Below are 17,384 nucleotides of genomic sequence, written 5' to 3'. Positions count from 1 at the left end.
ACAATTGAATTTACATTATCAGTATACCCTTCTACCACCTCATCAGATCCAATGATGATAGGTGCTGCAATCACGCCCACTCCCATTTTACCTATAGCCTTTGTGCAGAGCAAACTTTAGAACTAGACATTTTAAGTCTCTTAATCCAGTGTTTTGTTATTCAAAATGACTCTTCCAGTACCTTCAGCTATATTAATATTACAATACTATATGATGCTAAGGAACTTTATTTCCTAAATTCTCATCCATTCTTCCAACTTTTAAAAGACTGGAGAAAATCTACAGGGTTCAGGAGAAGAAATGCACTTTTCAAATACACATCATCGTATTTCATCATAAAGGTATCTCCTACCAGTAAGAAAAGCCATAACTATGATGGTTTTGGTCACAGTTTTTACTTCACAGCAACTTTGGACTTCAGAATTACCAACTTCCATGCTTCTGTGGGCAACTATATTTTTCCCCCTTTGGGGAGTTTTTCAGTACGTATTGAGACAGAAGAACTGCCAAAGCAACAGAGCAACATTTTGTGGCCTAATGTGAACTACATCAAAATCTGTGACAAGTGCTATTTCCTTAGGGAGGCTTGTGAGATCCTCAGGACTTCAAAGGCGGAATCCCATGTAGAGAACTTTGTCCTCAAAATCAATCGTATTTGAGCTAATTTAAGTATATGAGAAAAATACTCCATGCTTTAGCTCTTCGGCATCTCTCGAACTTGTATTACCAAGGATGGGATCAGATCTCCTTCTCAAAATGCAATTACAAGTTTTACTCTGAATTCCATACTGTGGCAAAATATTTTCAAAAGTGTTTCTTGGAAATACAGAGGTATTAACCATTCCAACGCAAGTGATTTGCAGACGTCAGTTCCAAACTATACTATGCAGCTTGTAGACAGACTGTTTTTACCAACTAGTTTGGCAGATCATATTGGACTAGTGGAATGTATCACATCTTTTCATCACAAAAGTCTATGTTATGCAGCTTGACATTAATCCCTCTCAAGTGCCTAGCGTGCTACCTGTACCCTCTCACCCAAAAGTAGCTTACTCATTTGCAAAAGAGATAATAGAACCAATACCACATCTTCTATGTAAAAAAGAATGCTTATTCTCATTTTGCTTAGTCTGAGATTGTGCCTCTTCTATATGATCCCAACTTTTTTAAAAATCAGCATTAAGAAATTGTGCATAGTCATAACAGTAAGCATGGTTCAACTACTTCATTTGGGAAGTTGGTTTGTGACATTGGATTGCAATGGTGCTTACTTTCACATACTAACAAAGACAATGGTAGCTGCCCCTCTTCCATTCTCATGATTAGCTTCAGCTTTACCAAAATGCTAACATATCTTGCTTTATAGCCAGGACTTTTTGTCAAAGCTCAGTTGTGAGGTTTTTTCAATAACATTCAATTACAGCTGCGTAGCATTTTAAAGGATGGTCCAATTAATAAATATTCTGTAGATTTCTCTCATAGAAGTTCATTGAATATTTACAGAGTGAAAGAATTTACAAAGTTCCCTTTAAGCCCATGGCTTTATGATTGTTTACGCTGCTGTCTCTTAAAATAAATTTCTTGATAGTTATCAGCTCATAAGTTTCAAAATCAGATAATTCTAATTTATTTTTACACAAATTCTACACTTGTTCTAATATTAATTTCTTGGTTGCAATAAAAGGTCCTCTAGTTATTCTTTCTGATGTGATTATATTCTAAGGAGTATGCATTGCATGGCCTAAATTAAATGTATGCACCTGTCTTAGTTTTGCAGAAATTTAGAGTTTCAAAAATTGGAAATTACTTTAGCCTTCTATACTAGATAAACAAGGAACAAGTTAATAAATTCATTCATTTGTATTGACTTCACAATGTATAGTAGAAAGAAAAATGCCAGGGAATGTAATAGCTTACTTGCTCAGGAGAATTAATATGTAACCATGACTGTAACTTTCCATGACAATTTTTTTATGAGAAAGATGTAGGTTATACATGGGCCTCTGCATATAAATTTTCTAACCAGTACAAAATAGATATATGTGCCTCAGAGCTTTGAAAAGACATGTCATGTTGAGTTGATTATTTGCTAAAGTCAGAATTCCTTCCATAAATGCTCTGATACATCCCAAGGTTGATAATGCCTTCGATGGGGTTTAGAAGAAAATGAGAATTCTGACCATAAATTATTTATTCTTTGAAACCTCTGGAGGACATTCAAATATCTCTAATTCAGAAAACTGATAAGCATAATCCTATTAATGTTTCTCTTTCAACATATAGGGGGGTTGGTAGGCAGTACTCACTGGGGATTTCCTTCTGTCTGACCCTTTGGGTCATGAAATATAAGGATTGTAAGAGTCCTGGAGAACATCTAATTCAGGCCACTGCCCAATACAGGAATCCACTACTATTGCAACATTGGATTGTAATGTAGTAGATTGCCTTTTTTTTTATGAAATTGAAATAAATGTACTTAAAGTATAGATTTTTTTTTCCTGTTATGTTAGTTACACTGTGAAGAACTAGTCTTATTTCTCTAAGACAATCTGGGAGGCAATATGGCTTCTCACGCTCTGGAAAGACAAGTTTAATTGTGGACCCTGCCTACTAGCTCCAGGAGATAAAACATCCTGAGGTAGAAAATATCCTCTATTGCAGGGGTGTCAAAACTGGCGGCCCACAAGCCAGATGCGTCATGTGCAGGCCACGCCCACCTCAGCTCCACAAAGGAGAAAAACATCACGGTACGTGATATGGTGGCAACATGACGGCGCAAGTTTGACACCCGTGCTCTATTGGACTCAGAGAATAAGCATTTAAAGTAAACATTCCCATTTATCTTGCAATGACCATGACCTTACTAAGACAAGGATACGTTACAACTTAAGCAACAAGTATTTTGGTGATCATAACACCAAATGCTAATTATTCATGCACATTTGGAAACTTAAGTACTCCATCACTTGCTTTGAAAATAATCACTTTTTATAATGCATACTGTCTACATCTTCCATTCATAATGCTTAGTCCTTTCTCACCATTTCTTCTGTCATTTTCTCCAGAGAAAATTCTTAAGGAGGCAAAGATGGAATAGGTCTTTGATGCCTTTTGACTGATAATACTAGGAACCTTCTATATTGAAGGACTCCTACCATTTAAATATAATACAAGGGGAAAGGATGAATATTAATTAAAAGTTTTCATACAATCAATACCTAAGGATAGCTTTTGTGAATAAATTTAAGATAGAAAAGAGGAAACAGCAATATGAGGCTTGAGCAAAAGAAGAGGATCAAACTACATGCCTTTATTTGCTTGTGGATTGTAGAACTGTAAGAAGTGCTCCAACTTCACTGAAATTAACGGTAACAATCATGTGAACTGCCAAATGAGTATATAAAATTGCCTTAAGCCAAGAAATGTTACTTTATTCACTCATATCCAAATTGTTTTCCAACTATGAACCGTTTGTCAGGTTCTAAAGGGACATGACTGAAGTCAAAATCTTCCATGTGCAAGGGTTTATTTTAATATTAAGCTATAGTGTTTCTATAGAGAAATAACTTTTGTTTATATTTTTTTTAATTCTTATTTACTTATCTCTGTTTAAAAGTTCTGTGGGTGATGCATAGTAAAATCATCAATTTATACAAAATACAGCAATACACAAACGAGCTAAAATATTTGTTAAAAACAGACACTTTAAAGACTACTGTATGAATGATAAAATTCTTAACATACTATAGAGACTGACATAGGAAGATTAAATAACTGAGAAGATGAAACATTGATGGTGCTAAAAAGCTAGCAATGTAAGGAAGCACCTTTGTTGTAAACTACTACTGCATTGGAAACCAACCCACTTCCATGTAACTGCTTGTTACATTTCTCTGTATGGATACTCAAAGCAATGCACATTATGAACAGAAAAAGACACTGAAGAAGATATTATTTTCTATCACAGTAATAGCTATTCATCTTAAGAAGATACCGATCAAAAATGGAAAATTCAGTTGCTTTTGAAGATAAAAGCTGCTACAGAAAACCTGCTCTTTCAACTGAGCAGTGCTTCAAAGAGGAGGCACATACAGCCATGTTTTCAAAATGCTACGTTTATGTTCTGTTATCAAATAATGAGCTCTAAACCCAAATTGTAAAGGTTCAGAAGAGGATACGAACTCAAATCACACTGCAGCTTGTTCCTCCATCTGTAAAAGAGTTGTGTTCTCAAAGCCCAGACTGAATACAAACTTAACTTTTTATAGAGCTTGAAGCATTAAAGTAGTTTTCAAATAAAGTTGGACTTACAAGACTAGAATTGCATAAATAGATCAGTAAACAAGACTGACGTCTTTGTACAAGGAGACTAAAGAAGACCACAGAACAGCCTATATATTCCTGGCAAGTAGAGCCATTGGTTTCAATCCATAGGTTTTGTTACTTAGTGTAAACTAATTTATTTGGGGAATACTAGATTAACATGATATGTGAAACTTAAGATAAATAAGCTTTGGGTCAAGGCTTCAATATCAAGATGCAGTGGATCTTTCCTACTTGTACTATCTGAGTAAAAAAGATTTCCTAGGTGTAACACCCTACAATAATCCCCCCCCCCCAGTTGATTAATCCTTCTGTTTATACTTTCATCCCCTTATAATTAGTTATCATTATGCATCCCTAGGTCAACTTATATATGCCACTGGCTGTCCAGAAAACTACTAAGAGAGGGAACGATTCTACAAATCCATGACTATGGGGGAAGGAATGAGAGTTTCTGATTGCCTTATCTGACCTAATGGAAGAATTGCTGCCTGTACCATCCATCATTCCCCATTCTTTTCTGCTACGATTATTCCTTAGTATACAAACTTCCTTCTGTATCAAATAACAATCTTAAAGGCTCAGTCCCCTACAGAACTGAAGTCTACACATAACCTGACATTCTCATATTCAATAGTCTGCACACTCTGGCTAACTCAATGTGACGCTTTCATCTCCCTTAACTTGCTTAAACCATCTTTCTCCAATGCATGAAAATATAAGCTATTGTCCTTGGGCATTCTGTACTACAAAAATAATAAGTCACAAGAAAATTCAAATTCAGTAAGGATGAAAACTATGAGTGAAATTATGTAAAGTACAAGTACACCCAATCTGGTGAAGGAGGTTATGCTTTAATAGGTCTTGAGATTACTTTGGCCAGTATAAAAACATCTTTGGGATGTTTCTTTGATTGAACAAAAAGGGCAAGAACGAAGTTGGAAAAAAATTGTTTAATTGGAACAGAAGCAAGAAAAAACAATTTACAACTTAATGCTACACCAAGACTTTATCCGTGCAGTTTTTATGGTAGAATGGGAATGCTTTAATGTGATAAGGTTTGAGTGAAAGCTTACATGCGATCCAGGAAAGTACTGCTGGTCCTCAAATTAAAGCATTACTATTATGGGGACATATTATACAGCAGTTGCAGGAGTAAGTCTTGTTAATCTTGGAGACTGCAACTAATGAGTAATAATAGCTGAATCCTCCTATTTGTGTAGTTATTTGATTTTGGCTGCACAATAAAATTATAATTTCTACAACTATTCTAGATGAACTGCCAAAATATCTGAAGTGCCATCCCACAATCCTCAGTGGATTAATTTTCAAAATGCAATACAAAGGAATGGTCTAAATGATGGGGTGGGAACAATATTACCTCATCCTATCTAGAAAGTGACTCACCATTCGCCTCCACACAAGACTTTGTATGTGGCCAGAAGCAAAGGATTATCTCTGACAAATTGGATTGAATTATATGACAGAACTGGAGTTTACATACCAGCTTGTAGCCTGTTGATGAACAGTTGAAAAATACAAAAGAATGTAAGGGAACAGGCAGCATTCTTAACAAATTACCAAAGAGGGAATGCTGAATGCAGAAGCACAAACCGTGGGTAAGCTTTTTTTCAGTAGGCCTCCAGTGCAGGCTAGTCTTCAAGATCTAGAGGTTTTCTGGACATGAGGTTCCTGAGGGATCTTCTGCTGAATGTGTCATCATCACTTGTATGTGTGCCTCCCACTTTCTCTCTTGCTTTCTTTCTTCCCTGTTTTGATCTTACCTATCATCCTGTGCACCTCTGTTCAGTGACATTTACTTAACAAACTCCCAAACCCGTTACTGTCTAACCCCCATATCCATTAGTCCGCAGCCTATCTCAGCTAATGCACTAGCTAATCGAGCCCCACCCTGAGCATCTTGTGTGATCTCCAGCCCATAGCCTTGGCTCAGAGGAATGGCACATGGCCTATGATCTTCCAGTTTCATTTCTTTCTTTTTTGTGTTAAGGATGCACCCATTTTTTGCACCAAGAACCCACAGTCCGGATCTCTCCCTATAGATCAATCTATATCAGAGCTATGAATGAGTCTCAATATGTATTCTGTGGATGCCTTTACACTGTGCAGTGCTGTGATGCATGCTGCATGCTGCATGCTCCTTTTGCATGCTTCTAATCTTGCACATTTGACAAAATTTGCTCTTGGTCAATGGTTGAATGCATTCTCCTTGAACCCATCCCTTTACTGCTGCTGTCTGCTGCTATCTTGAAAAAGATGGGATTTTGTGTTACTTTACAATTTTTACTTTAAAATACAGACACAACCTGAGCTCTGAGGGGAGAACTCTGTGGGAGTTAGAAGATGGAATTCATTTGGGAATGGTAGTAAAGCACCATGTGAATTCTAATGAGGACCCTGAAAAGTATTCCTGAATTTTATCAGCAATTGTGGAGAAAGTCTAGAAGCAGAGCTCTGCGTATTGTAATCTATAGAGCGGCAGAATCTAAGGGTTGAAACAGGAGTCTAAAAACAATTTCAACTGCTAAAAACAACAAAATACATTTTAGACAAAAGTAAGCATTGTTTTCTTTCAAAGATTTTATAGTCTGACAATCCTAGCTACATTAATGTGAGAATAGATTCCAAGATTGTTATGCAATAAACTTTCCAGCCGCATACTTTGTAGTCAATTGGACTTTTATGTAATTATTATGTACAATTATTTGTAACCAAATTTCCACACTGCTGATGGAAAATCCATAGCATCTGTGCATAGAAAATGTTGGTTGAAAGAAAAATGAAGTAGAACAGCAGTTCATTAGTATGGATAATCTGAATAATAGAGACAACACAGGAAAAAGTCTCTGAGCTCGGAGTTCTCCTCAAGGCTCTTATATTCCCCTGTGCATGACAAACTGGAAAGTGAAAGCGGTCCTAGATTCACACATTTCTGCTTGAATTTCTCCAGAGATTACTACGAATGGATTTACCTGTGGCAGACGACAACACGGTCCATTTCAATTCTACTCTTATGGCATTGATCAGGACTGCCCTTGACATCAAGATTGCCAAAGGCAAGTGCCATTTCCATAGATCCAGCTATTTTGCGAGCAAATGAAAGTACTGTGGAAAATGAGACTAAATAAAGCACATTTTCAGATACTAATACTAATAATGAGGTAATGTTGAATACAAATGCTGCTTGTGGCAATGCCTTATACAAATAGGGGAAATGATGCAGAATAAGTACTCTGCAGTGTTGACAGCTTCAGGAAGGCAAGAGAGCATCAGGATTAAAAAAAAATACTTTCACATGTGCATTATTAATGCATTGATTAATTAATAATTCCTAGTTTATAGTTCTGTTGAGACTTTGTTGTAGGAATCTGCTTCAGTTTTTTTCTTCTTTTGACACAGTGCATTCATACACCTCAATACATTTCTCTCTTTATTTAGAAAATTAGAAACATGAGACAGAAAATGGTGCTAGAATCCACCTCTCTTGACTTGCCAGATGATTATAGAAATATTTACAGATCAGAGACAAACAGAAATGCTATTTTTCACCTCTAATTTGAATTGTTATTGTTAAATAACTAAACATTTTTAAAGAATACTTTTATCAAATTTGAATATAAACTGTAATAGCATTTTTAAAAGCAAAATTACTGATAATGTTGACACTGCTAAAAAGTAAATGTTTAACATTTCAATGGGAAGAGGTAGAGTTGGGATGTCTAGCCATTTGTTTTTTCTTCTCATTCCTGGTTTAAATCTTCTAGGCGGAGCTGACAAACAGCAGATGGATGCTGAATTGAGAAAAGAGATGATGGCAATCTGGCCCAACCTATCCCAGAAAACTCTAGATCTTCTGGTCACCCCTCATAAATGTAAGAACTTTTTAATCATTACTTTCAGATTCAGCCTTATCTATGACAACGCTACCTATTTCTACCTTTCTGTTATTTTCTCAGTGTGCAAATACTACTTTATAATCCTACCATTATAAATAAAAACATGAGAAAATTATTTTGAGCAAAAAATAACTTTTCAGAAAGCTTATGAAAGAAATATTTAAAAACAAATTTCTACTTCAGTACTTTACTTTAATTATTATAATCTTTCCTGAGAGAACATAGGTATAGTTTCATATCTACATTTTTATCCTCGCTCTATTTAAAACCCATTTTAGCATTAAAAATAATATTGTGTTAAAAACTATTTTTAACTACCAGTATCAGCTTTTGGATTCCTTTTCTTGAAATTCATTGTAACTTATTTCAGCTTTGTGGTTATAACTGATAACTACACAAATATTTATTTCCTTTTTCCAAAATCCAATAAGATTTCCCTAACCTCTTTCAATCTAGTGTATTGTTCTAAGGCACTGTTTTCTCCTTTTCATTCTACGCCAGATATGTGCAATCCTAGAAAGGGGGTGGGGTGTGCGTCTAATTTTCCTATTCTGGATGGCACAGATCACTATCTTCTGATTGAAATATTCACTAGGTATTTCAATAGCTCACGCAATTTTCCTATGTATTTATGGAGAAATCCTATATCCTAAGTCACGGGTGTCAAACCTGACCACGTCATGTGATGTTTCATGACGTATCACAATATTTTTTGCCTTTGTGGAGCTGGGGTGGGCGTGGCCTGTGCATGACGCGTGGCCCGGGGGCGTCGGTTTGACAAGCCTGTACTACTCATCAACTTAGATTGACATACCTTTTCCACTTCCCTTAGGATGATTAACAATATTGAATATAAAACCTTCTGAAATGTCATCACTTAGACTACATTTCACCCCTGATTAGATTGTAATATGAGAGGGGTAGAACAGAAAACTACTCTAAAATGCAGGAATTTTCTGGGTGCTTAGTCACTGATTTGCTTCTTGCAGATTTAGAATAGAATAGAATAGAATAGAATAGAATAGAATAGAATAGAATAGAATAGAATTCTTTATTTGCTAAGTGTGGTTGGATACACAAGGAATTTGGTGCATATGCTCTCAGTGTACATAAAAGAAAAAAATACATTCATCAAGAATCATAAGATACAACACTTAGTGATAGTCATAGGTTACTAAATAAACAATCAAATCATACTAGGAAATAAACAAAACAATATAAATCATAGAGATACAAGCAACATGGTTATAGTTATAAATGGAAGGAGATAGGTAATAGGAAGGATGAGAAGAATAACAGTAATAGAGTCTTAGTAAATAACAGTGTTATGGGATTAGTTGTTTAGCAGAGTGATGGCATTCGTGGAAAACTGTCATCATGTCTAGTTGGTCTGGTGTGCAGTGCCCTATAGCAGTGGTTCTCAACCTGTGGGTCAGGACCCCTTTGGCGGTCGAACGACCCTTTCACAGGGATCACTTAAGGCCACCAGAAAACACATATTTTCGATGGTCTTAGGAACCGAGACATCAGTTTTATGGTTGGGGGTCACCACAACATGAGGAACTGTATTAAAGGGTCGTGGCATTGGGAAGGTTGAGACCACTGCCCTATAGTATCATTTTGAGGGTAGAAACATTACTCTGGAAGAAAAACAGGACTTTGTATGTTGTTGCAAAGCATAAAATTATAACAGATCAGAATATAAAGTCTTCTTCCTTCTCATCCTCCCCCACTTCATCTTCGTGACTTGCAGGAATAAATCCCTGCAGTTTACTGTTTCATAAAATATTCCTATTAGATTTATTATTCAAGGCTATATTGTACTGCACCTCATTATGTGATGATTTATATTTGAAGTCTAAATAACTGGACTTTCCTTTCCCTTCCAAGTAGTCATTGGGACAACTAGTGCAATATCCCTACATAGAACTAGTTGAGAAAATGCCACTGGTCAAATATTTTGAGTCTAAAGACTGGAGAATTGCCAATTTGTAGCACTAATCTGGAGGGTGATGTTTTTTGTTTTGTTTTGTTTTGTTTCTATTTTGCAGCTACTGACTTGACAGTGGGAAAAATCTATGCAGCCATGATGATCATGGAGTATTATCGCCAGAGTAAGGCTAAGAAGCTGCAGGCCATACGGGAGGAGCAGGTATGTGAAAAATGTAAATGTAAAAATAAATATGCCACCGTTCCCAAATCTGAAAATGTTGCTGAATGGTTTTTTTATGCTTTCTATTTACAGCAAATCATGTGTAGTTTAAAAAAAACTTAAGATTTTAAAAAGGTGATGTTTTTATTCAGTGATTACTCCTAATTAATTCTTGTTACATATGTTAGGTTACAAATTCAACCCATTAAATGCAAGTAATTGAGCATTTCTGGAGTACAACAAATCTTGGACAGATTCACAGTGGACTAAAATACATTTCACAAAGTGCTACAGCCTGGCTAGGAAATTCCAACACTTGTGTATATGCATGAGTGTGTGTGTGTGTGTGTGTGTGTGTGTGTGTGTGCGCGCGCACAAATCCATATAATTTTATATCCACCTATAATTAAATGTTTTAGAGAGCCAAGAAACTCCACCAACAGAGATGCACAATATAAAAATAATTTAAAGTTCTTCTTTCTAGTGACTGTTTGAAGTTATGACATAATAATAATTGTGATTTCCTTTTTGCAATTTATGAATAATATCTGCTTAGAACTATTATTTTCATATTCTCAAAGTTGGAAGGCAAACAGTAAATCATTTGTTCTAAAAGTTTTTCAAGTGATCGGAAATTTACTGAAGGAAATAAAGGTAATCTGATGATGTCTAGATTAGAAAATATCTCCAAGGTCTTTTTAATATTTGTATCATCCTGTTCCCTTTAGAATCGGACACCACTTATGTTCCAGCGCATGGAACCACCTTCTCCAACCCAAGAAGGTGGTCAAGGACAAAATGCCCTTCCTTCCTCTCAATTGGATCAAGGAGGTGGAATGTGAGTTCTCGTTTATATAGGACAGTTCCATCCATACAGAAACAAGTACTTCAGACGAGACATTTACTGAACCATTGCTACTACTAGTGCATTAGAAAGTCAATGAATGGTTAATTCTCTGTCATTGGAAACAGGATCATAGTCAGTAAACCTGTGGCCTACTTTGAGGACAAAACATTCCATCAATGACATCTACAAAAAGGACTTGACAGATGACAATATGAAATTCTGTAGAGACATTATCAATCACTGTAGGCCAGAGACTGGAAGCTCTTTTGTAACTGAGATATACATTTTCATTTTGCAATATTACTTAGCCTTCAAAAGCCACATATGGCATGGTAACTGACACAATGTTATCACCACAATGACATTACTATTAACATCAAGAAGCTCATGAGATGCACTTTTGTACTCAATAAAGACAGACAGTTTCCCATTCCAAGGAAGACTTGCTATGCCTTTCCCCAGTCTTTCAGCAATTTTTGTGAAGATGATATGATAGTACAATACACTGGAGAACACAATGGCCACTCTTCATCTTCTAGACTAGCAGTATAAATAGAGCCACTTCAGTGGTGGGTTGCAGGCGATATGCCCTGTACCGGTGCCTGCCCGGAGCACTGGGTACTATTCCGGTATGGTTCTCCAGAGGGCCTACCCACCCGCCCGAGTTCCTTACCTGTATTTGAGCTCTTTAGCGCTTCTGCACACGCACACAGAGCACACAGCGCCTGCATGATGCTCCGCCAAGCAGCTGGAGCATCGCAGAGGCTTGCGGAGGCATCACAAGAGGTAAGAATGCACATGTGTGTGCACGCTGCGCACGTTCATGTGGTGGAAGCCAGGCCCCATTGCACCAGACTAGTTGCAACAGGATCCGGAACCCACCACTGAGCCACTTATATTGCTGGAATATCAACACAGATATATCAACACAGAGTTATAAATGCTTGGGGGATGGACAGATAAACAGATTATGATTGTGCACATAGATTCATTACAGTTTGAAAGATGTATGGCTGGAATATGACTTTTTCTATCTATTTCCAGGAGTATACAGGACGGAGGAATGAAGGAAAGTGAGTCATGGGTCACGCAAAGAGCACAGGAGATGTTCCAGAAGACAGGAACCTGGAGCCCAGAGCGAGGGCGGTTAGAGGAAATACCCAATAGCCGGACCAATTCCCAGGTGGTTTGTATGCCAGCAGGATGTTTGACCTGGCAGTTATCTATCTCTACGTTTTCTTTTTCTTGTCCCTGCCTGTCATGCCAGCTGTATAGCAGAATTTTTCAGAAAAAAATTGTTTACAGTGAGAAGTTCTATATGCCATCAGATCATAGGACCAAAAGATAGAAATCGATTAAGCCAATATGGATTAGGTATTTATTTGAGTGACACAATATTGAGTGATATAATAACCACAGTTTATTGTATCACCATTCTAACTACTTTATAAAACTTTAATAGCACAATACAATAAGTATACGTTGTTTTCTTGCAGGCGTTTCATTAGCTAAACTAGGTAACATCCTCAGTTCTAGTCCTAAAAACAACAAAGCTCAGAGAGCAGCAAGGACCCCTCATTTCAACCCTCAGCTACAGATATTCTCCTTTATTAGAACATTTCTAACAAATTCACTGGTGCAATTTAATCACTACTAAAATAACCACATGCCAGTTAATATGAGTGGATAGATTAAGATAATTAATTATAATAAAAGAAATAAATTATATAGGAAATCTAAACTTAGACATAAGTTTGATTAAACCCACATGAAAAGCTTTTTCACATCCAACGAAGCTAGCAGCATATGTAGATGAATCTTATCTGCATACAAAACTATTAAATCAAATAGGTCATATATACCATATATGCAGGTAATAAGTACTGAAATCTCACAAATGTAGCTGCAAAATCTTAGCAACAACTTTTGACATAGATATCAAATGAAGTATGTTGGTAGGACCCATAACTGACTTCATAATTTCAGTGATGTAAGCTTAATATATATAAAACTGGCAGAAGTTTATTTTTGAGAGGAATAAAACTAAAATATCCCCAGATGTATAGAACCTGCTTAATTTTTTTTATACCAGTCTATGATTATCCCATCTAGTCTAAGGGCTTTTCAGCGGTGGGTTTCTCGCCCCGTTCCAACCGGTTCGGTTGGAACGGGGCCGGCGTCATCCTCGTGCACGCGCGCAGCGCACGCATGCGTACTAGCGTCTGTGCGATGCTCCAGCTGCTCCTCGAGGATCGCGCAGGCGCTGTATGCATCCTCCGCATGCGTGGAAGCGCAGAACTCATCAAAACCAGGTAAGCAACGTGGGCGGGCGGGTGGGCCCTTCGCCGTTCCCGGAAGTTACTTACTTCCGGGTTCGCTGACCAACCGGTTCGCGGGGACCGCCGCGAACCGGTTGAAACCCACCCCTGGGGCTTTTCCAGATGTCATCATATCAATAGAAGATAGCAAGAGTACCTGTATTGATTATATATGTTCCTTTGCTGAAGAACTTTGGAGATAAGTTTTCTTGTATCTATAAGATGGTGCTGTATTTTGGGAGCTCTAAGAATATCTCAGTGTTTTCTTTTTGTCTTTAAAGTTCCTTGGGACATAGAGATGCATGTATTGGAAACAAATATTCATTCCTTCTCACCATGGGTAGAAAACCTTTGAAGAGCTAGAGAATAATGAAATCTGCTCTGCTGGAAAAAGCACTTAAAATATTAAGTAATTTTTAAATTTTGCAGTATCTCTTTAATAAACTAATCTTTACTTTGCAGTTTATTATTTCTGTTTCTTCCAATTTCCCAGCTGTTGAAAAGAATAGCATTTCTTCTATTTGTTTCTTATGACTTCTGATCCTAATATCCTCCTTGTCCAATTTAGTCTGTAGAGATGCGGGAGATGGCAAAAGATGGCTACTCAGATAGTGATCAGTATTTACCCATGGAGGGTCACGGAAGAGCTGCCTCCATGCCACGATTGCCTGCTGAAAACCAGGTGAGGGTTTTCTTTTTTAAATTTGTGCCCTGTTTGAGCTTGAGAATTATTATAACTTCCTCGTCTAAGCATCCTCTTGTTTCTAAGATTGACATTGTCTTTGACAAGTATTGATTCATTTAAGGAGACAGTGATGCTAGGGCCTATACTGATGCAAAATGAAAGAATGTTTCCCAACCCTCCAGTCCTGTTCTTCAGATAAGGACTGCACACAATCTTTCCAGGAATTATCATCATGCTGTGAATGCTTTGCTCTTACATCAGAAATGAAATGAAGACACATTTCTAGCTATGGGCCAAACAACTGTTTCCCAAAAGTCAATCATGATCATTTGTAACTAATACCCAGAAAGAGCAGGGTTACTTTTCAATGTGATATTTCATTTAAATTACACTTGAAAAAGAGATGATGTCGTAACATAAATGAAAATTAAAAGATATTTCTTCAGATTTTTTATAATAATACATTTATCCATTTAGAAAGGGATACATGAAATACGCTGCCCATTGCACATCACAGCATCTATTATCTTTTAGGACTCTCCCATCCCACTTAGTCATGGGCAGCATGCTGACAAGGTTGAGGGGCAGGTATAGGTTGTTTTTTTCCCATCTGTGGCTGAAGATGTCCATATATCAATGCTTCTTCCTCTTGACTGTACCTCTTGGACTCTACCTCTCATTTTGATCTCATTAAATGCATGGAAGATGCTTATTTCTCCTAAGCTAGGAGATGTGTGATATTGATGCATAAATATAAACTCCTCTAAAAGATATTATTGCAAGTGTGCTTTACTTGTATCTGAAGTTAACTCTATCCTGATGTATTTATTCACAGATGATGGGAGAACTAATATAACTCCTATTAATATCACAAAGTCAGCATTCCTTGCTACCACTGCCTGAAACTCTACAGTATTCCTCTCCCAATATACCAAGACTTCACCTTAAGCAGGGAAGTTGTTGGATTCTTTTACAGCCTTCTATTCTTAAGCTGGTGATCAATGTAAAAGGACCAAGCAACCTAGAAGATCCAGCAGAGACAGAAATGAATGTGCATTCTCAGTCTTGGCAAACAGAAGGGCATGATGAGAGGTATAGATCTGCAGACACCTTGCCCTGCCTACATTCCAAAGCTACTGTTCAACTAACGCTAGGATGCATTAACAGTCTGCAACCATTGAGAAATTGGTACACATTGCTTTCAATTTGCATCAATAACTAGTGCCCAATAATTGGTAGCATTCACTCCAAACCACATATGTAAGTTTTCTAGTAACAAACTAAGCTCATATTGTAAGCAAGAATTAAAACAGTAAAAGATGGGGACGAGCTGTGTTTCTTAAGAAATATTTTTTTAAAAAACTTAACAAAATAAATAAACAAATCTTACTTAAAGAGATAATGAGTGTGATCCAAGGTGAAAAGAATGCCAAATTTCTGTCGTAAGAAGAATAAAGGACTTTAGATAATTATTTATTTATTTATTTATTAGACTTATCTCCTGCCTTCCATTCAGGAGCCAAGACAGCATTCACAGTACTCATTTCTCCAATTCTCTCACAAGCACCCTTGTGGGCTGCCTTCTTTTACTTTTATGTAATGTCCAATGGAGCATCCTACAATACCTGGAGACTGCAAATTATATTTCCCTTGGCTCATATACCTGCTCCGCTGCTGTCCTATGATGGTTTCACCCAGATTTAATGCCTCAATAATAATCATTTTTGTAGCCTTTGGCATCCTTGATTGGATGCACAAATTCTACTCTAATGGTACTGTTAGCAAACTAGAAATTTATTTTATTCTATTGGTTTGTAGAGGGTTGTTTTGTTATGCTAGTCATGTCCCCTCTCTCTGCATCTTTAATGGTGAGTGGAGGAAGAAGCTAAAGCTGTCAAAAAGCTATCAAGTTTGAGAAGCTACCTGGATATGGCCTGTCACAGCACAGCTTCTATCAGAGTAAAGGCTCTGACTTTCAGCAACTATTGTCCAGCTAACAATGTTCTCTTCCTGATCTGGCATGCAGCATGTGTTACATTAGCAAACTTTATAGGTTCTGATGCAATCTCAGCATCAGGGTGGGGAGGGTGAAACAATGAGCTTGAGTGTGGGGGCTCTTTTGCTAAGCATGTGCCAAGCAGCAGTCGCTCTTAGCATGCTCTGCTATGTAGAAGCATTTACTGTTATACCAATAGGCTAAGCATCTTTATGTTTCTGTGTATATGTGTGCAAGTGAGAGCTTGGGCATACTGTTATTTGAAGAAATTGCTCAAAGTAAGTGTACCATCTGCAACATTTCTTGCACAACTATACTTCTTGCTTCCTGCAGGAGGGACTACATCTTAATTTGCAAGTATCTCAAAGAGTCATAATTTGGTGAAAACCTCAGCTATGGCAACCTAACTACAAAACCGTGGCATTGCCCTTATAGTGCAGACATAATGATCATATTAACAGTCTTTCCCAACTTGATAAGATACGTTGGAATCTGGACTACAGTTCATGCAATCTCTAGTCATCATATAGTAGTCATTGATACTGGATGAATAGGAATCACTGCCAAATCCATTTGATATGTATCAAAGTGTTGATAGAATTCAGCAATCTTCAACATGACAAAATGAGTGTCACGATGTTGCTGTGCAAGCTCCTCTCCTTACATATGTGCTTGTGACATCACAACACCGATTCTAAAGGAAGGGAGTTTGTGTCACAATGACATGCACTTGTTTCCTTGTTTACCCACTCCAGAAGTTGCCTTTGATTTGTACTAGACTGGTAAAGGTTCCCACCATGTTGATCTCTTGACAAAAGAAAGCTATCTTGGACAAACTGCATTTTAATTTAGAATAGCATTTGATTTTCAGTATTCTCAGCAGAGGGTACCTCATCAATAATACCGTAATACTGCATATTAAGAAAATATAGGAGAAAATCTTAACACTTTGATTCAGTACTAGTACTGGATTAATAGCGCCTGCAATGTAGTCTGATCCAACAGTAATCTAACCAGCTTCTAGAGGAAAGTGTTGCGTTCTACACAGCCTAATCATAGGAACTACGGTGCAAAACAATGGGTCCTGTTTGTAGGGGAGGCAGCAAGTGGTATTGATTCTCCTTTGCCCTTTTCAATGAGTTTTGC

The 17,384-nt window shown here is 37.2% G+C and overlaps 1 protein-coding gene across 1 annotated transcript in view; it reads left to right on the top strand.

Annotated features, from left to right (window-relative positions):
- The window catches only part of CACNA1A (calcium voltage-gated channel subunit alpha1 A), a 256,745-nt gene that overhangs the window by 209,081 nt on the left and 30,280 nt on the right, over positions 1-17,384 (top strand). Inside the window, exons 38-43 of the mRNA XM_087709710.1 lie at positions 7,295-7,400; positions 8,109-8,216; positions 10,292-10,392; positions 11,121-11,230; positions 12,284-12,422; positions 14,126-14,239. Of these exons, the coding sequence (XP_087565836.1) occupies positions 7,295-7,400; positions 8,109-8,216; positions 10,292-10,392; positions 11,121-11,230; positions 12,284-12,422; positions 14,126-14,239 (678 nt within the window). The remainder of the gene's footprint in view (positions 1-7,294; positions 7,401-8,108; positions 8,217-10,291; positions 10,393-11,120; positions 11,231-12,283; positions 12,423-14,125; positions 14,240-17,384) is intronic.

Source organism: Thamnophis sirtalis, unplaced genomic scaffold (genome assembly GCF_051295495.1).
Source record: "Thamnophis sirtalis isolate CommonGarterSnake01/CBP01778 unplaced genomic scaffold, rThaSir2_p1.2 scaffold_3, whole genome shotgun sequence".
NCBI lineage: Eukaryota > Metazoa > Chordata > Lepidosauria > Squamata > Natricidae > Thamnophis > Thamnophis sirtalis.
This window is presented reverse-complemented; position numbering and strand designations above follow the sequence as displayed.